This window comes from Hyla sarda, chromosome 4 (genome assembly GCF_029499605.1).
Source record: "Hyla sarda isolate aHylSar1 chromosome 4, aHylSar1.hap1, whole genome shotgun sequence".
In the NCBI taxonomy this organism is placed as follows: Eukaryota; Metazoa; Chordata; class Amphibia; order Anura; family Hylidae; genus Hyla; species Hyla sarda.
In genome coordinates, this window is record NC_079192.1 from 254,065,420 (window position 1) to 254,086,262 (window position 20,843).

The 20,843-nt window shown below is 40.0% G+C and overlaps 1 protein-coding gene across 3 annotated transcripts in view; it reads right to left on the reverse strand.

Annotated features, from left to right (window-relative positions):
• Positions 1-20,843, reverse strand: part of GXYLT1 (glucoside xylosyltransferase 1) — a 57,713-nt gene that overhangs the window by 18,262 nt on the left and 18,608 nt on the right. For all 3 annotated transcript variants that reach the window (XR_008892676.1, XM_056573944.1, XM_056573945.1), the window contains 5 exons: positions 13,636-13,810; positions 10,412-10,537; positions 8,458-8,709; positions 5,654-5,777; positions 4,568-4,737 (listed from right to left, as the gene is read on the reverse strand). Coding sequence is in view for 2 of the 3 variants with exons in the window: in XM_056573944.1 (XP_056429919.1) it covers positions 4,568-4,737; positions 5,654-5,777; positions 8,458-8,709; positions 10,412-10,537; positions 13,636-13,810 (847 nt within the window). In the remaining variant the exon portion in view is untranslated. The remainder of the gene's footprint in view (positions 1-4,567; positions 4,738-5,653; positions 5,778-8,457; positions 8,710-10,411; positions 10,538-13,635; positions 13,811-20,843) is intronic.

The window sequence follows — 20,843 nt, forward strand, 5'->3', positions numbered from 1 at the left end:
TATTGGACCCAAGCAACCAGAAGAGGAGAAAACCGGAGACCAGGAGCAGCGTTATCAGAGGCAGCGGAGGAGCACAGAAGGTATGTACAGGTAAGTTTTTTTTTAACAGATGATTTACTAAGATTATCAACTACCCTTTCCCATAGTCAGACATGGCAGCCCCCATTAAAATTATAGGCATATTTTTATGTGCAGCTGAAATATTCAAACTGGCTAGTAAATTCCTTCAACCAATAAAACAGCTTCCATGCTATGAAGTACTTGTCCGTAACTGCATGCAGTTTATCACCAGATGCAGTTAAATTGCTATTGTATTGGCTGAAAAATCACTATGAATGCCAATAATAATCACCATTAAAAATTCATGTTCTACTAGTCAACATCATGCGATGGCAATACTGACCGCAATGCTTCATGCTCGCTAGATCTCTGTATTGACTACCATAATACAAAAAGGAAGTGATGATGCACATAAATGAACAGATCCTCTACCTAAACTGTCAGGAAATGCTTTAGCTTACAAGACTGATACGGAAAGGTCATCTTCCAAGTGAGAAGGGCAGACTCCTCTAAAGCATTTTAAAAAAAAAAACATTATGGAATGGTTTCATTGAATGCAGAACAACCTCACATCCCTAAAAGCCCCCTTTTTCATTTTAACTTCCACATGACAGTGGTTATATAGCACCATTAAAATATAGTATTGATTTTTGAAGGTTATATACAAGGAAGCCTTTTAGATTACCATGATTGCCAAGCAATTTTACAACTCATCAGTGGGTTTACAAGTAATAAATTGTTTATTAGAAGGCTTATTTGTAACCTGAAAGAAAGAAATTAGATCTGCTTGGATGAAGACCATGCATACATTTAATGTAATAACCTCTGGAAGGCTGGCAAATAACCAGGGCAATTTTTTTCAATGTATTCCCAGACTGAAGCAGTGGTTCTTATTGAGGGCACCATTACACTAGACTCTCACTGCTCCATGGAGTACTCCCAAGGAGACTACATCAACGGGTCCAGCTTTACTTTAGCAGTCTGCCCGATTTCGCCAGTGCACTTTTTCAAGTTTATATGACTGTGTTCTGATGAGCTATACACTATATAGTGTAATATTCCTTTAAAAGAAACCCTGATGGCATCCAGTTTTATCTGGTACTGATTGCACTGGCTTCTCAGCACATCTCATTTGTACAGAAGATTTTATTTCACATCTATTTATCTATATGGATAATACCACTGGTGTGGTGGATGAAAAAAATTGCACCTGTCCACATGAGAAATCAAAACCTATTTACCAGGTAAAATCTAACTTAAAGAGACTAGAGAACTACATTTTTTTAAATATATATCTATAAGAATTTCTATTTAATTCTGAGTCAGAGCAGTGGGAATGCATTCTGAGCCTGTCTGCCTCCTCTATGGAGTCTATACTGTGCCTGAAAGTTCAATCAAAGTTTCCTTTTTTCTCTGACCACCCACCAATACAGTTCTGGGCAACTGTCGCTTGTACACATGTGTTCTTGCTATGTACACTATAATGCCTTCTGCCCCCTCCATTTAGCTTATTGGTAACAGCAGCAGTTCACTGCTTAGACCAGGGCTGCTTTTGCAATGTAACTTTTCCTTGCTGTCATCCTGATGCTGTTTTCCTTTCGGTTCCCATAGCACCTTTCAAAGCCAGTACATCAATAACCCCCTAAATCATATCACAGCACAGTGCCAGCCTGTTCAGTCTAATTTTTCCAGCACTATGTTATAGCACACAATACAATGCTGTCCTGTAATTGCACAGAGAAATAGGAGAAAGTACTGCAGGCAAACAATCCAGATTTGGTTTCTCCTCCTGAAATAGATAAAAATGAGAAATAGGTGTGCACAAAGGAGGGAATTCTCAGGGGCTCCGCAACAGCAGTGAGAGTACTAGAATCAACTTGTCACCACTCTGAATGGTTAATGTGAGCAACCATGTAGGTACTTTCAAATTATTTTTAAAAGTACAGGTATGCTTTAGGAATTATTTCCAGGTGGTTTACCTAGTTGAGCTCTTCCAGATAGTAGACATAGCCTTGTGTATGTCCTGCTGTGTGTAATTCATCATCCCTAGCTACCATGTATTGTATTTCATAACAGACCAACTGTATTAACCAAACTAATATACTTCTAGTCAGCCTTCCAAGAGGAATGTGGTAACTTCTAAGCAGGCGTTACACCATTTCTGAAAAGCATTGGGGGGGGGGGGGGGTTTACGGATACTGCCTACTTTTAGACAGTGCAGAGGAACAGTCTCCAAATGCACCAGATGTATCAGATTGGTTTAGGCTGACTGATGAATATGATGCATCTGTACACTAACTAGTCTAACTTTAGACCATCTATTAACTTAGACCATCTATGGCTTAACTTTAGACCATCTATGGCTTACTTTACACCACAATTAAGGCTGAATTAATGTCTGAATCTATCTATCTATCTATCTATCTATATATATATATATATATATAAAACTCAACGTGTGTGTGTGTGTGTGTGTGTGTGTGTGTGTGTGTGTATGTGTGTATGTATGTGTGTATGTTCCACAAAAACTTTTAAACGGCTGAAGATATTAACATGAAACTTGGCACACGTTACTTATAAGTCAACAACAAACATAGGATAGGTGATTTAACCCTTACTCACCCCCATTTGTGGGTCAGGGTTTTTGTTTAAAGTCCCATGCAAATCAATGGGAAATGTATGTTCCCATATAATTTCTGTACGGCTGGAGCTATTTCATTACCTGGTACACATATTACGAGTCGGGATACGAGGACGGGATAGGAGGTCGGGATAGGAGGACGGGATAGGAGGTCGGGATAGGAGGTCGGGATAGGAGGTCGGGATAGGAGGTCGGGATAGGAGGTCGAGATATGAGGACGGAAAAGGAGGACAGGATAGGAGGACGGGATAGGAGGTCAGGATAGGAGGTCGAGATATGAGGACGGAAAAGGAGGACGGGAAAGGAGGATGGGAAAGGAGGACAGGATAGGAGGACGGGATAGGTGGTTGAGATAGGAGGTTGAGAAAGGAGGACGGGAAAGGAGCTCAAGATTGGAGGACAGGATAGGAGGACGGGATAGGTGGTTGAGATTGGAGGTGGGGATAGGAGGTGGGGATAGGAGGTGGGGATAGGAGGACGGGATAGGAGGACGGGATAGGAGGACGGGATAGGAGGACGGGATAGGAGGTCGGGACAGGAGGTCGGGACAGGAGGTCGGGACAGGAGGTCGGGACAGGAGGTCGGGATGTGGGGTTGGGATATGACAACAATATATGAGGACGGGATATGAAGTCAAAAGCTTCCTCCTTTGTTTATTTTCCTCCCCAACAAGGATTAGGAAGGAAAACCGGGCAACGCCGGGTACTCAGCTAGTATACCTATATATATATAAAACTCAACATGTGTGTATGTATGTATGTTCCACAAAAACTTCCAAACGGCTAAAGATATTAACATGAAACTTGGCACACATGTTATTTATATGTCAACAACAAACATAGGATAGGTAATTTAACCCTTACTCACCCCCATTTGCCAGGGGCGGGGTTTATGTTTAAAGTCCCATACTATGGGAAATATATGTTACTGCATAACTTCCAAACGGCTGGAGATATTTCGATAATACTTGGTCACATGTTACTTATATATCCACTTAAAATATAGGATGGTTACTTTAACCCTTTACTACACCCATTTGTGAGGGTCGGGGTTTTTGTTTAAAGTCCCATGCAAATCAATGGGAAATGTATGTTCCCACATAACTTCCGTACGGCTGGAGATATTTCAATACCTGGTACACATATTATGGGTCGGAATAGGAAGTCGAGAAAGGAGGACGGGCTAGGAGGTCGGGCTAGGAGGACGGGCTAGGAGGACGGGCTAGGAGGTCGGGCTAGGAGGACGGGAAAGGAGGACGGGAAAGGAGGACGGGAAAGGAGGACGGGAAAGGAGGACGGGAAAGGAGGTCGGGAAAGGAGGACGGGAAAGGAGGTCGGGAAAGGAGGTCGGGAAATGACAACAATATATGAGGACTGGATATGAATTCAAAAGCTTCCTCCTTTGCTTATTTTCCTCCCCAACAAGGATTAGGAAGGAAAAACCGGGCAACGCCGGGTACTCAGCTAGTCACATAATAAATATGGTGCCAGTCATGCAAGTAATTTTTTGGCATAAACTGCACTACATTTTCAGTGGTAAATCTGCCCCATTGTTTTTATGAATTGAAGCAGAAAAACACATCATATGTGGGACGATTATATGTAAGTGGATAACAGATACTGAGAAGTGTTCTGCATTGATCCCTGGAAAACAATGATTTAATTTGCTAATTGCGTGCCCTCGGGACACATTCTCATACATTCTAAAAATTTCTATCAGTTTTCCTTAAAGGTTTAGATGTATCCAACATTTAATATCAAGTTTTATTTTATAAAGCAGTTAACAGGCAGTATTTAAATAAATGGAATATATATAGTGGTAAACTTTGCTGTGTACTGAAGTGGTCATAGAAACCATGCTCCTTACATTTCGTAGTGCTTCGTATACAGCTCTAAAAGCTGGCTGCTTATTGTCATGGTATACACCTCTGTTCCCATGAAGGATAAAAATTCCATCTTCTGCTTCATTACAATTGCTTCCATAAATGCAGTGATCAGGACGATAATTCCACTGGCATGGGAAGATGTAAATACTTTCTGTTGTAAGGAAAAAAGTAAAACTATTAGTTCTTTATGAATATCAATGACATTTATTGGATTATAACACAATCTATATAAACTAAATTCTACACTGGTAGACTTTCTTGGTGGAGATTACAAAGGATAAAATAATGCATGATTATTTGTATATATTATTGTAAACACATTGTATATTTCCTAATATCATCTACAATATTATTTTCAATTTAAAATCCTGCTGGTATCTAGACTAACACCTCCCAGTACTCCCTTGTACAGAGCCTGACGAAATTGTTAGGAAAACGCTGGCACAAAAGGATTTACGGTAATTGGCAACAGAAATAGTCTGAATGATGCTCTGGGCAAAAATACAGCCCGATGAATGGTAGCTCATGGCAGCAAAGTATAGTGTTTAACGGCTTATGTAAAACAAATGAAATTATGAACTAGCTAAACCTAAACTACTAAACTGACTTGTAGATGGTACATTATTCAGTGAAGTCTAATTTAGAGGGGTTCCAGAAAGGCATTTTTGCAGATTATACTGCAGTACTTACACTTTCTACAACTATGTTCAAATAACAAGTGATGAATGTTTGGAAATACATTATAGATATGTCTACTTACCACTGTATATACTGACTTGTCCATATGCTATAAGTCTAACAAGTGTTCTTTTGGCATACAAGTCATGAAACACCTTTTTAATTTTACTCATAAACCTAAAAACCCTAGCTGACTGTGAACACCACAGTAATTTTTAATCAGTAAGTCAATGGCAGATGTATGAACATGAGTCTATACAGTTGCATATGTCTGGGACATGATAGGATAGGACATAGGATGATACCAGAGCCTGTTTATCACACCCCAGGAAGTCTATATGACCTTTTCTAATAATTCCATTTAACCAATATTTTAAATGAAAACTTACCTGGATTGTGGGAAAAAATTATATTTAATAGATCTTGGTCACCCCATGTTATGTTTAGCTTGTATTTTTTCAGCAATGGCATAAGGATTTCTCCCCAGTGCAGAGGAACAGTGGTCATGTCATTCTATATGAAAAGAAATAGATATTTTATATGAAGCTATTCTTAAAATGTAGCAGTCTATTCTTGTGGACATTACGAATAGTTACCCTAAAATATTCTACTGGAAATATTTTTAAATAGACTCAATAATTAAACTTATGACAATAATCTGATTATTGTGGATAACACCATGGATTGTCAGGATAAGAACACTGCACAACATTTAGCCTTACAGACCCAAAGATCAATCTGAGATGTTTCTGAAGATCAACTAAGAAGCTCAGAAGCCTGAAACGTAAAAACCTTATAGCACCACCTTTAGGATATCTTGGACAAACACCGGAAGAACAGTAATGTAATTCTCCAAACACAAAACTTGTGTTAACCGTGGGGCATTGTGTTGTTATTACAGGAAATGCATCTTAAATCTATAGTCTTTAATATATATTATATATATATTTATTATATCAGTGCTGGGCAGTATGACCAAAAATGTATATCATGGTATTCTTCTAAATTATGGCAGTTTCACAGTATTTATCAGTATTTTTTTTTCTTTTTTTTAAATAAAAATTTTAATTTCATTTTAATTTCATTTTTAAACTGGGAAAAGGGGCTTGATTCTGACTTTTATTAGAAGGGAAAAATGATATTTATTAACTTTTTTTTTTTGCAATGTTATAGCCCCCATAGGATATAGCCCCCATTGCATACACTGATCTATTACATTGAACTTTGTTATCCCATAGGATAACATTGATCAATGATTCTGCTGCTTGACTGCTCCTGCCTGGATCTCAGGCATGGAGCAGTCATTCGGCGATCGTACATGCAGGAGCAAGGTATGGGACCCTCCTCGTATCCTCCAGCTGTTCGGGACGCCGCAATTTCGCCGCGGCGGTCCCGAACATCCCACTGAGCTAACCGGCACTGATAAGCTTTCAACGTAGCAATCAACTTTGAACGCCACGTCTAAATGGTTAATAGCGCACGGCACCGCGATCAGTGCCGTGCGCTATTAGCCACGGGTCCCGGCCGTTGCTAGGTGGCCCCACATTATAGGAAGGGAGCGAGCGGAGGGCGAACAAGTACGCCCTCCGTCCCAAACAGGGTATACACTCACCGGTATTGTGGTATATGAAAAATTCATATAATTAAAAAAAAAAAAAAAAAAAAACACACACACACACACACACACACACACACACACACCGGTATGAACTGGTATACCGCCCAGCACTAATTATATATAAAAAATGTTTATATATGTATGTGTTTATATAAAATATCTGGATTCTGTGTATAGTGGAACCCATAATTGAATGTCCATATACAATGTAACGAGAGCATACATATAAATATATATAAATATTTTTTTCTCAAATCATTGTATATCGACATCCAATTATGCCTTATTATTATTCATGGAATGTAATTTGTGATCCATTGCAGATTTTATATCCACCTGGATAAGTTCCATTCAAGGTGTCCATTTGTAACCATATAAAAAGGACACTGAGCCCCAAGATGGTTCAATAAATTATTTAGGCTACTGAAGACAGTAGTGCTCCCTAGGAATGAGGAGAACTAGCAAAACATCAGCTACCCTACTGCAAGCATGTGGTAGGTAAGAGACACTGTGTGCAATTCTTTCCACAGGATTACAATGAAAAGTGCATCACATCTATCCGGAACTATTATGAAATTGAATAGAATATTATTACTATGCAGGATTCTATATAAAGATCATAGTATTTTGTTTCCTTGTTTACAGGACTATTGCAACCAGTGATTTTTGCCTGCAGGACATCTGCATTTACATTTTTGTTTACAGGACGTTTGCATTTTATTGTGCAAGGACAACTGATTCTACTTTTTATCCATCTACTTTTATCTTATTTTGTCTGCGCTTTTCTTATGAGCACTATGCATTATTTACTAGGATACAGTGTATGAGATTTGAAGCATTTTTTTAAATTACTTTTCTCACTGTGAAATGGGCACAGTCAGCTCAAAATTTTTTTTATATATATGTTGCTACTGATTAAAATTATACGGGCGATTCCAAATTTTTTATATTTAATAAAGAAAGCGGTTCCTGAAAATCCCACCACTAGGGGTCCCCATACATGCTGGGACACTAACCAGCCATGCAGCAGCATCAGGCTTGTCCATGATTCATGACGAGATGACTCATGGACAAGGCAGCATGACGCACCAATCACCTTCCACCACCACAAGGGAAGGGAGCCCACCTGGAGCCCACCCCCTTCCCGAGAGGATTTCTAACACTGTGAGCTAATGAAAAGAGGTATTTATATAATAAGTATAGGTGAGAGAGGCATAAAAATTTAATTGTACATGGTCAGGATTAGGTACCGAGTACAATTTTTTTGTATGGTATCTGACAGGTAATTGTGGATATATTCTCATCATATTCCTGGTATGCAAAAGGGCCCTGTGGTATGCTTTTATATATTAGTGGTATATACATTTATACATTAATTATCTTTAGAAGTACTTTTTTTTTTGCACCATCATTAGCAGTTTGTAACTTATATTCCTCAGCTCTGACCTCCATTTTGCTTTGTTCACTTTTCTATCATCTAGGATATAGGTGAATTTTTTGCTGACGCAGGTATAAACATAGATATCAATTTAAGTGAGCCTTCCCTAAATTTTGTTGTATAAGATATTTCTTTACCTTAAAGTGTTTTCTTCTGATACGAGTCATATTCATTAACATAACCCCAGAATTAATGCCAGTCTTTCCATAAAAAGGGTGGCGTGCAAATCTGTTATACCATCCTATGCGTGGCTCTTCATGCTCTGGAGCCATAGCAGCGATCTGAGTAGAATTAAACTCATTTAAAAAGAACCAAATATCATCCACGGGACGTAAGAAAATGATGTCCGTGTCAACATACAGCAAGGAGTCCAAATCTTTGAGGATTAACTGTGAAGAAAATACACCATTTTTTAAAAAAAAAGCACTAAAGCAATATTGCATTTATAGTCACCTACTTTGAACTAATTTTACACAGATAGTGGGAAACACTTTAACTAGCTAACTACATTGATCTTCCAAATGTAAGCTAGGCAGAAGTAGGGCACTGGATCAGAAGGACAACAGATTTGCCTTTTATAGTAATGTCTAGATGAGCTGTGTGAGAACACAAAGGAGGCAAGTGTGTTTTCTTATATAAAAGGCAATGTCACATCTGAAGGTGTTGGCAGCACACAAAAAAAAAAGAAGAGCAGATCATGAACAGAAAAAGCCAGTATTGCCAAATGTTATTTCTGTAATGTGCACTTACATCCTGTAAGTCATGTCACTTCAGATCAGATTATAAGCCAAGGTCCTCGGCACTTTGACATCCACAGGAACAGTCAGTTGGTTTTACATGGCAAGTTCAGTAGACTAGGACTAAACTTATATTTACACAGTAGTACCCCAGATAAGTATGATGATATTTGGTCTTCATGGCTTTATTCCCCACACATTGAAAACTACACAGGAACAGATGTCACTGCTACTTGGTAACATAACCCAACCTTGTTCCCTCCCTTATACGGACTCTTTACGCCTACAGAGTACATGTTCCCCAAAGGGGAGATTTGACATTAGTTTTATTCTGTTTTTTGCACAACTCATTTAATACACGACTTAAATGCAATGTGCCATGGTAAGCTTTTTGAAGTGGTCGGTGATTCATCAACTGCAACTCTTTTTTAAACTGTCAGGCAAAATGTTTGCACAGCCTGGACCACACTAAGAAACTACACGAACGCTATGAAGAGCATGCACCTCTTTAATAAATGTAACTTATGTACACAAGCTGTAAGCCTAGGCAAACTGGGGTAAAAAGAAAATTATTTATACAAGCCAAGATTAATTCCCTCAATATCTCTCTCTCTAGTGAATATCCTGTGTACTCTACCTGTGCTCTGTAAGGAGCCATAAGTCTACGCAATAAATGGCACCTCAAATTACTTTTCGTTGTAACTACCTTTCCAACTTTTTACAGAACACACATTTTTCTGCATTGACACCCTATTGTTCAAACATAAAAACATTTTTGAATAAGTAAAAAAAAACAATCCCCAAAACTTTCAGACTGCCTCCATAGATGTTGGAGTGCCAAGGATCCTATTATATAATGTGACATAACTCCTGTAAGTGCAACTTACTTACATTTGGCGATGCAGACAACACTTAGGTATAATAGGTTTCTCTCTCTCTCTCTCTTTTTTTTTTCCTCACCAACAGTTCGGACTGTGGCAATCTGCTGCCTTGTCGGAAACTTCCAAACAAAAAAGGGGCATCTACATTCCCAACTCTGGTTACATGTCCTTCAAAAGAAGATGATCTTGCCAGAGGGAAAAACAATAATATTTAACTTGGAAAAGGTTGTCCCCTTTTCCTCGGCTAGTATCCAATCTGTTGGGCATAAAATAGTTTTAGGCATAAGACATTATATATATGGAATACAAACTGTAAACTTGCCCATGTATTAAAACTTTATATGGGTGGGGGATTGTGTAACTATTTACTCAGCTCTGGCTGAGACAAAGGAAGTAGTTCAATAAAGCAGGTTTACTATTTGGGCAATATATATCAAATGAAAAAGGTAGTTCCATTCAGAAATACACCTTACCGGCAAGAACAATCTCTGTGATGCACACGGCTTAAAAAGTTTCCTCCATTCTGCTGCATTTTCTGACGGAAAGGAAATGGGGTATAGTGTGTACTTAAACTTCTTTGAAAACCCCCAACTGTTGAGCTGTAAAACAAGAGGGTATTAGCCTCTACCAAAATGTACATGGTATAAACAAAATGATAGTCATATGACTTTCATTAGATTTATTTGATGGCACATCTTCCCATAGAAAAGGACCAAGCCAGTTTGGGTATTATTGCTCAAACAAAGGTCTTTCTTTTCATAACATCACATTCTAAAAACTCTAACTTTCTTATTTTCCGGCTGATGCAGCCACATGCAGGCTGATTTGTTGTAGGACAAGTCATACTTTAAATCTTATCCTCTATCTACAGAATAGGGGATAAGGGTCTGATAGCGGGGATCCACTGGGACCCCCACGATCTCCTGTATGGTGTCCCTGGCTTTCTTTGTGCATGGAGCAGGGATTGGCAGGCCCCCCTCCTTGCATTTTTACAGGAGAGCTGGAGTTTGTGGGGGGTCCAAGTAGCTGGACCCTCCGCGATCTGACACATAGTCCCTAACCTGTGGGTGAAGGATCAGAAGTAAAGTATTTAAAATTTATGCTGTTCACCATATACATCACTTTATTCTCTAGATCAGTACAATAACAGCAGTTGGCTTTATATTTAGAAAATAAACACGTTTTAAGCAGAATAATAATAGTAATAATAATAATCCCATTCATATAAAAACAGAAATATCTTATTTGCTCAAAAACAGTTCACGTTACATATTCATGTATAAGCCCACCTTTAACCTCTTATGGACACAGCCTGTTTTGGCCCCTAGACATCTTATCCCCTATGCGAAGGATAGGGCATAAGATGTCCGATTGTGGGGGTCCCACTGCTGGGAACCCCCCACGATCTCTCCTGCAGCACCCATGTCATCTGCTGCACAGAGCAAACTTTGCTCTGTGCCTGATGATGGGCGATACAGGGGTCAGAGTATCGTGCCGTCATGACTCCGCCCATAGACATCACGTGGGGCAGGGTCGGCCCCTGTATCGCCCGTCATCAGGCACAGAGCGAAGTTCGCTCCATGCAGCAGATGACACGGGGGTGCTGCAGGAGAGATTGCGGGGTTCTCCAGCGGTGGGACCCCCGCGATCAGACATCTTATCCCCTATCCTTTGTATAGGGGATAAGATGTCTAGGGGCGGAGTACCCCTTTAAGGATACAGCCAGCTTAATTTTTGCATTTTCGTTTTTTCCTCTTCATCTACTAAGAGACTCTTATTTTTCCATCCACAGACCCATTTGAAGAATTTGTTTTTTGCTCAACCAAACTTTGTACTTTGTAATGACCCCTTTTTTAAACGAAATTAGTAAAATCACCCTATTCTCGTCTTTCACTGATCAGTAATATTGGCAATCTACTTCTCTGGTCTGCTACAATGCAGACCAGGGGAAAAGATTCCCGAAGCCGCTGGAAGGCAGGTAAGGGGCCATCCAGCAAGCCCCAATAATGCCACAGACGCTGTGATCAATATTGATCATGGCATCAGAATGGTTTATGAAGGGCCTAGGCATAATTGTTGATGTCAGCAATTACCGATGGGTCCCTGGCTGCAGCTAGTAGCTGGGCTCACCGTGCTTAAAGCGTCCTGCGGTCACCTCATGTGCAGGATGTAAATATACATCATGGTGCATTAAGTAGCAGGGCACAAGGACATACATTTACTTTCATTGTCCTTAAGGGGTTAAGATGACCTTACCAATTCTCTTATGCATTGAACTTTTACGTCAGTGTTTAGTTTTTGCTTGAATTTGTGAAACTGAAAAGTGATAACTATAAACTTTATGTTTCTGCGTAAGGAGCTGTTTTGGCATAGATTAAACTTATTAAACGCTTTTTACATCATATTTTCTTTGATGAGATAAAAAAAAAAAAAACTTAAATAGGCACTGTCATTAAACAGGTTTTATATAATTTTTTTCTTCTTTTTTCTTATTCCTTATTAATATATCACTTTTGTAATTTTCTAATGCTATACATCTGGCCACCAGGGGTCTCCCTTCTTGGCCAGACCACTTTCCATCTGGTCAAAAGCTCAGATTTTGGTCTCCTACTGGACTGGCAGGAGACCAAATGACAGAAATGCGGTCTGGCCATAGGCAGTGCATAGAACTCTCTCTCTGCCTATGGAGAGGAGAGAGCACATGCTCTGCACGGCCGTGCGCCGAAAGGCGATTTTGCAGAATGCAGAACGGCATGTCTGTGCTCCGATCTTTCTCCTCACTTAAGCATGTGCAGTGCTAAACAGAGTAGGAGATTCAGTAACAGCTTGCCGTGCCAGGGGCTGGATGATTTATGCACGCTCCCGAGCCTGAGCGAAGGATACAGGAGGAAGGGTGGAAGTAATCCTCAGCAGGCGTCAGATGACTTTGTGCCTGCTGGGGAACGCCCTCTTCCTCCCTCACAGACAGCAAGAGAACTAAGCAGCCTGACAGAGCAGAAAAAGGAATTTTGGGTGTTTTTTTTAGGGGGGAAAAAGCGCAGGATGCTTCTCAGCATCAGTCAGGGAGAGATATAAGAGTATTTCAGGGATAGATTAGCTAGTGAAAGGTACTCATTAACACTGAGTATTTTTTCCATTTTCCCCATTTATCGTTCAGAATCAATAATTCTGTATGCAGTGATACCAAGTGTTTATTTGCTGGGAAAATGTAGAATTACATGGTGACCATTCAGATGAACGGCTGTCTAGGTGGAAAGCTTGGGTCAATCAGATCAGCTACCATAATGGTTCATAGCACTGGGTCAAAGTTTAAAAAACTACCTCTATGACCTCCATATTTCCTAACCATTCATGTGTACAGGGGTTGTTTTCTTGAGACAGCAACCCATCTAATTGGTATAAAGTACAGGCTGACAACTTTTAGTCATCATTTATACTTCGAATACCTCCTGCTGTAAGCTTACAGATGCCTTGCCCCTGTCTTAATAACAGACTGCCACGCAAATGGGATAAGTGACCAAAAGAGTGAAAGAAAATCCCATGAATTTCCTTCAAGTGCAGCAATATACTAAGGAAAGATGCTACTGAAAACATCAGTGAGCTTTGCTGTCACAGCTGACCACACCACAAGCAATGAGTGAAGTTACTGTCATAGGAAGGAAATGGTAATTATACTGGGCTCTAGTGAACTACTCACAATTGTGCTGAAATCTTTGTGCAGCTGGTCTTCAGCAAAGACATGAAACTGAAGGGGCTTTATACTAAAAAGAAGGGCAGACTTGAGCATCGTAACAGTCTCATCCAAGCGATCACCACAGGCCACGACTGCCAAGTGCATCATATCCAGTTCATGTCTTTCAGGAAGGTTGTATCTGCAAGAAAAAAAATTAACACATACATTAGGAGGTTAAAAAGGTTGTCATCTTCAAAAGCTAAAGGGCTTGTCCAGTTAAGATGTTTACATACACGATAAGGGTAGTAATCTCAGAATTCCTTTATCACTAGGCCACCAATGGCATCTCATATGCTGGAAAAGTTGTCCTGCACTACACTGACTACCCACTGATTTGAATGGGCACTGTGCAATGCTTAGCATCACCTGTGGTGGTGCTGTAGGGAGAGAGAACACCTCTAGGTTTTCCCAGAAAGTACTGATTGATAGGAGTTCCTGCACAGGGGCACTTAATAATAAACATATATGGGGAGATTTAGCAAAACCTGTGTTGAGTAATGCAGTTGCCCATAGCAAACAATCAGAGCACTTTTATTCTTAAGAGGTGTTTTTAAATATGAAAGAAGCTATCTGATTGGTTGGGGAAACTCCACCACTCTGCCTCTACACAGGTTTTGATAAATCTCCCTTATTGCCCTTGATTTATCAATCTGTCCAAGATAAGAACTGGAGTGATTTGCCCATAACAATCAATCAGAGCTCAGCTTTTATTTTACCAATCCTCGTTGTAATATAAAAAGCTGAGCTGTGATTGGTTGTTATGGGTAAATCATACTCAAACCGAATCAATGGGTTCTGCCAATTTATCACTTAGCTTTCTTCTCAATCCCATTACATAAAGAATTGTATGTTTAGGGTATGTTTACACATAAAGGATCTGCTGCATATTTTCTGCAGCTGATTTTGCTACCCATTTAAGTTAATGGGTAGCAAAATCAGCTGCACAAAATATGCAGCAGATCCTGTACGTGTGAATGTACCCTTAGTGTGTAATTGTGTTCCTCTAGAACTGTAAAGTGCTCAGAACATATTGGTGCTTTATAACTATCATTTAGGAGTATGAAATGAATTCATCCTTGGCAGCATGATGGGTCAGTGGTCAATACGGTTGCCGCGCAACACAGGGATGATGGGTCCAAAACCTTGTAAACATTTGCCAAGAGTTTATATGTTCTCCCCTTGTTTGCATGGGTTTCCTCTGGTTTCTTCCCACTAACACCGACTAGCGCTAGTTTCAGGTCACGTGACACTTTCTCAAGGCATGTCTTAAGAAAACGTCATATGACGCAAAACTAGTACTCGTCGTTGTTCGTGCTATCCTCTCATCTGTGCCTGGAATAAAGACAAGTTATTTATTTGCATCAAGTACACGTGTGCTGAGGACTTTTGAATGTGCTGGTTATTACTACATTAGGTTGTGACATCTCTACTGTGCTGTTCTAGAATAAAGTCAGGGGCTGCATCTGAAGTTCCCAGGGTGAGATAGGTGGACCGTTGCCTGTTACCACAACAACAACAAAATCCTAAACAAAAAATACTCCCACCTTTAAATCAGAAGGATCAACGACTATGGAACAACGATATTCTGTGAGCTATTTCTGTCAGGTAAGAAACTTAAGTAGAGAAGGGACAGCATCCTGCATAGAGCTGCATGCTGCCGAACCCCTGACAAATGTGATAGTAGACTATCTTGTGAAAAGATACTCCTCTAGTAGGCTAAACTAAAATCATTTGATCAAATATCAAACTAAGTTTTTCAAAACGCTTATAAAAAAATACCTTTTATGATATCTACATGCAAGAACATTGGTCCAGTTGGTAAGTGACAGGGTGGATTTCACCTGACAAGTAGTCTGGTAAAAAAAAATAAAAAACAGACTTATTCAAAAAGTGTTCCCTACAATCCTTTCTAGACTCATCAACAACCAATCTGTTCCATTTACAAAGAAAATATTCCTTGAAGGATGCATTTATAGGTTGGAGATTTGTTGCAGAAATATCTGCAACTGAAGATTTATTTGCATTTACAGAAGTATTTAGACTGTGGCAACTCCCATAATTCAGCTTCTGTACCCCACTACAATAGATGTGAAAGGAAGCCTTCAACATGTGACTTAACCCCTTAAGATGTTTTTGTTTTTTCCTCCTCGCCTTCAAAAAAATCAAAACGCTTATATTTTCATTCACAGATGAGTATGAGGGCTTGTTTTTTGCACAGACAGTTGTCCGTTGTAATGCCATCACTCATTTTTACCATAAAAGGTATGGCACAAAAAAAAAAAAAAAAAAAAACTTTTTGTGGCAAAATTAAAAAGAAAACCGCAATTTAGCAAATTTTGGAAGGTTTCGTATTTACGCCGTAATTTACGGTAAAAATCATGTGTTCTTTATTCTTTGGGTCAATACAATTAAAATGATACCCATGATAACATGCTTTTCTATTACCGTTGCGCTTAAAAAAAAAAAAATCAAACTTTTTAACCAAATTAGTACGTTTAAAATCCCCCTATTTTGAAGACCTATAACTTTTTCATTTTTCAGTATGAGCAGCAGTATGAGGGCTAATTTTTGGCGCTGTGATCTGTACTTTTTATTGATACCATATTTGCATATATAAAACTTTTAATAAATTTTTTTATCAAAATTTTTTTTAAATAAAATATTTTTAAAAAAGCAGCAATTTTGGTCTTTTTATGTTCACGCCGTTCACTGTACAGTATCATTAACATTATATTTTAATAGTCCGGATATTTACGCACGCAGTGATACCAAATATGTTTATTAAATTAAAATTTTCTTGATTTCAGGGACTTAGGCCGCAAGCTTAAGGCAAGGACCTCCAAGGTAATATTTTCTGAAATACTACCAGTACCACGAGCCACACTAGAGAGGCAGTGGGAGATCAGGGAGGTAAACATGTGGCTCAGAAGCTGGTGTAGGAAGGAAGGGTTTGGGTTCATGGAGAACTGGGCCGACTTCGCTGTCGGTTACCGGCTCTACCGTAGCAACGGGCTGCACCTCAATGGGGAGGGTGCAGCTGTGCTTGGGGAGAAGATGGCTAGAAGGGTGGAGGAGTGTTTAAACTAGGGACTTGGGGGGAGGGAACCTACAGCAAAGAGGGGGAAGATAGTGTAGATAGAGAGGTGGGAATTAAAAATGTACCTGGGGGTGGAGCGGAGGGAGGGGTTAGAATAGTTAATAGGAATAGGCTTCATAGGAAAATAAAACTTACACCCTTGAATCCCATTAACCCCAATAACATAAAGGATGGAAATGTAAAGTGTATGTTCACAAATGCCAGAAGCCTAGCAGATAAAATGGGGGAGCTTGAGGCCTTGATACTGGAGGAACATATTGATATAGTTGGGGTCACTGAGACATGGCTGGACTCCTCGCATGACTGGGCTGTCAATCTGCAGGGGTTTACATTGTTTCGCGAAGATAGAATGAACAGAAAAGGTGGTGGAGTCTGTCTGTATGTAAGAAGTGGTATGAAAGTCAGTGTGAACGATGCCATAGTGTGTGATGATTCTGAGGATGTGGAATCATTGTGGGTAGAATTACAAAAGGAGGGAAATACGGAAAAAATAGTATTTGGTGTAATCTACAGACCCCCTAATATCACTGAAGAGATAGAAGGTCGGCTTCATAAACAAATAGAGAGGGCCGCCCGGGCAGGTACAGTGGTAATAATGGGAGATTTCAACTATCCAGATATAGATTGGGGCCGGGGGCTGGCTAAAACTACAAAGGGGCGACAGTTCCTAAATTTATTGCAGGATAATTTTATGGGCCAGTTTGTGGAGGACCCAACAAGAAGTGATGCCTTGTTGGATCTGATCATTTCCAACAACGCAGAGCAAGTTGGTAATGTAACTGTGCGGGAAAACCTTGGTAATAGCGACCACAATATAGTTACTTTTGACTTAAAATGTAGAAAACAAAGACAGGCGGGGAAGGCAAAAACATATAACTTTAAAAAGGCAAATTTCCCCTTGTCTGAGATCTGCACTACAGGACATAGACTGGGGGGAGGTGTTCTCAAATACTGATACAGAAGGTAAATGGGACATATTTAAATCAACTCTAAATAACTATACAGCTAAATATATACCAAAGGGGAACAAATATAAACGATTAAAACTAAATCCTACATGGCTGACAAATGATGTTAAAAGAGCAATAAACAACAAAAAAAATAGCCTTCAACAAATTCAAATCTGATGGGTCAGCTATAACATTTAAACAGTACAAAGAGCTTAATAAAATCTGTAAAAATGTAATAAAAACAGCAAAAATTCAAAACGAGAGACAGGTGGCCAAAGAAAGCAAAACTAATCCTAAATATTTTTTTAGATATATAAATGCAAAAAAACCAAGGACAGAGCATGTAGGAACCCTTAATAATGATAATGGGGAGGTTGTCACAGGCGATCAAGAGAAGGCGGAGCTACTGAATGGGTTCTTTAGTTCTGTATACACTATGGAAGAAGGAGCTGACATTGGCCAGGTCAGTGCTGGTAACACATCATGTAATGTACTGAACTGGCTTAATGTAGAGATGGTACAAGGTAAGTTAAGTAATATAAATGTAAGCAAATCTCCAGGGCCAGATGGATTGCACCCAAGAGTTCTTAGAGAGGTAAGTTCAGTAATATCTGTACCCCTGTTCATGATATTTAGAGATTCACTGGTGTCTGGTATTGTGCCAAGGGACTGGCGCAAGGCGAATGTGGTGCCAATCTTCAAGAAGGGCTCTAGGTCTTCCCCAGGAAACTATAGACCGGTAAGTTTAACGTGCATTGTGGGTAAATTGTTTGAAGGATTTATAAGGGATTACATACAGGAATACATAGGGGATAATAGTATTATAAGTCATAGCCAGCATGGGTTTACTAAGGATAGAAGTTGTCAAACCAATCTAATTTGCTTTTATGAAGAGGTGAGTAGAAGCCTTGACAGAGGAATGGCTGTGGATATAGTGTTTCTGGATTTTGCCAAAGCGTTTGATACTGTCCCTCACAGACGTCTGACAGGTAAGTTAAGGTCTTTGGGCTTGGAAACTTTAGTTTGTAACTGGATTGTACACTGGCTCTTGGATCGTACCCAGAGAGCGTGGTCAATGATTCGTACTCTGATTGGTCCCCGGTTATTAGTGGTGTACCCCAAGGTTCAGTACTGGGACCGCTGTTGTTTAATTTATTTATCAATGATATAGAGTATGGTATTAACAGCTGTTTCTATCTTTGCAGATGACACCAAGCTTTGTAGCACAGTACAGTCTATAGAGGATGTGCATAAGTTACAAGACGACTTGGATAGACTAAGTGTCCGGGCATCCACTTGGCAAATGAGGTTCAATGTGGATAAATGTAAAGTTATGCATCTGGGTACTAATAACCTGCATACATCGTATGTCTTAGGGGGGATTAAACTGTCAGAGTCACTGGTAGAGAAGGATCTGGATGTACTTGTGGATCACAGACTACAGAATAGATTGCAATGTCAGGCTGCTGCTTCCAAAGCCAGTAGGATATTGTCATGTATCAAAAGAGGCATGGACTCAAGGGACAGGGACATAATACTCCCCCTTTATAAAGCATTGGTACGGCCTCACCTGGAATATGCTGTTCGGTTTTGGTCGCCTGTACATAAAAGGGACACTGTGGAGCTGGAAATGGTGCAGAGACGCGCTACTAAACTAATATGGGGCATGGAACATCTTAGCTATGAGGAGCGATTAAAGGAGTTACAATTGTTTAGTCTTGAGAGGAGACGTTTAAGGGGGGATATGATAAACGTATATCAGTATATTAATGGCCCATACAAAAAATATGGAGAAAAACTGTTCCAGGTTAAACCCCCCCAAAGGACGAGGGGGCACTCCCTCCGTCTGGAGAAGAAAAAGTTTAGTCTCAAGGGGCGACACGCCTTCTTTACCATAAGAACTGTGAACTTATGGAACAGTCTACCTCAGGAACTAGTCACAGCAGGAAAAATTAACAGCTTTAAAACAGGATTAGATACATTCCTGGAACAAAACAACATTAATGCTTATGAAAAAATATAAAATCCCATCCCTTCCCCAATATCGCGCCACACCCCTACCCTTCAATTCCCTGGTTGAACTTGATGGACATATGTCTTTTTTTCGACCGTACTAACTATGTACACTTTTTGGGGGTGAAATGGGGAAAATGGGACAATTTATATTTTTATTGGGGGAGGGGATTTTTCACTTTTTTTTTTTTTTTTTTTTAACACTTTAATAGTCTCCATAGGGGACTATTTGTAGCAATCAGTTGATTGATAATACTGTTCAATGCTATGCATAGGGCATATCACTGATCAGTGTTATTGGTCATCTTCTGCTCTGGTCTGCTCAATCTCAGACCAGAGCAGAAGTCCCGTGGAAGGCAGCGAAGGCAGGTGAGGGGACCTCCATCTGCTGTTCTGGATGATCGGATCGCCGTGGCAGCACTGCGGATGATCCAATCATCCATTTTAGTGACCGCAGCTCTGCAGATGCCATGATCTGTATTGATCACGGCATCTGAGGGCTTAAATGGCAGACATCCGCGCGATCGCAAAAGTCTGCCATTACCAGCGGGTCCCTGGCTGCTATCATCAGCCGGGACCTGCAGTGCATGACGCGAGCATTGCTCCGATGCACTCGGTTATGTATATGACGTAAATGTACGTCCTGGTGCAATAAATACCACCTCACCAGGACGTACATTTAAGTCCTGCATCATTAAGGGGTATTCCAGGAATATTTTTTATTTGACTATGCTACAGGGGCTGTAAAGTTAGTGTAGTTCATAGTATAGTGTCTGTACCTGCGTGTGACTGTTTTCTCACAATTCTTATGTGATTTTCACCCCAATATTTATTTTTACCAACATACAAAATGACTATTGTCTCAGATTTTTCCCAGCTTGCAATGCGGCCGAAACCTGACTCACTAGTCAGCTGATGATAGGGTGCCTGTCTGCTTCAATGGCTGGAGGGATCGCCTGGTGGGAGAGAGATCAATCTGCAACTAATGCGACAGCTGTAGGCACCCTGATTGAAAACCACAGGTCTTTTGAATGGATGCAGCTCATTTATGTTTCAATGGGTAGGGTGGCTGATGTGTGGGAGGGAGGAAAATGGAATTATGGGATTTGTGG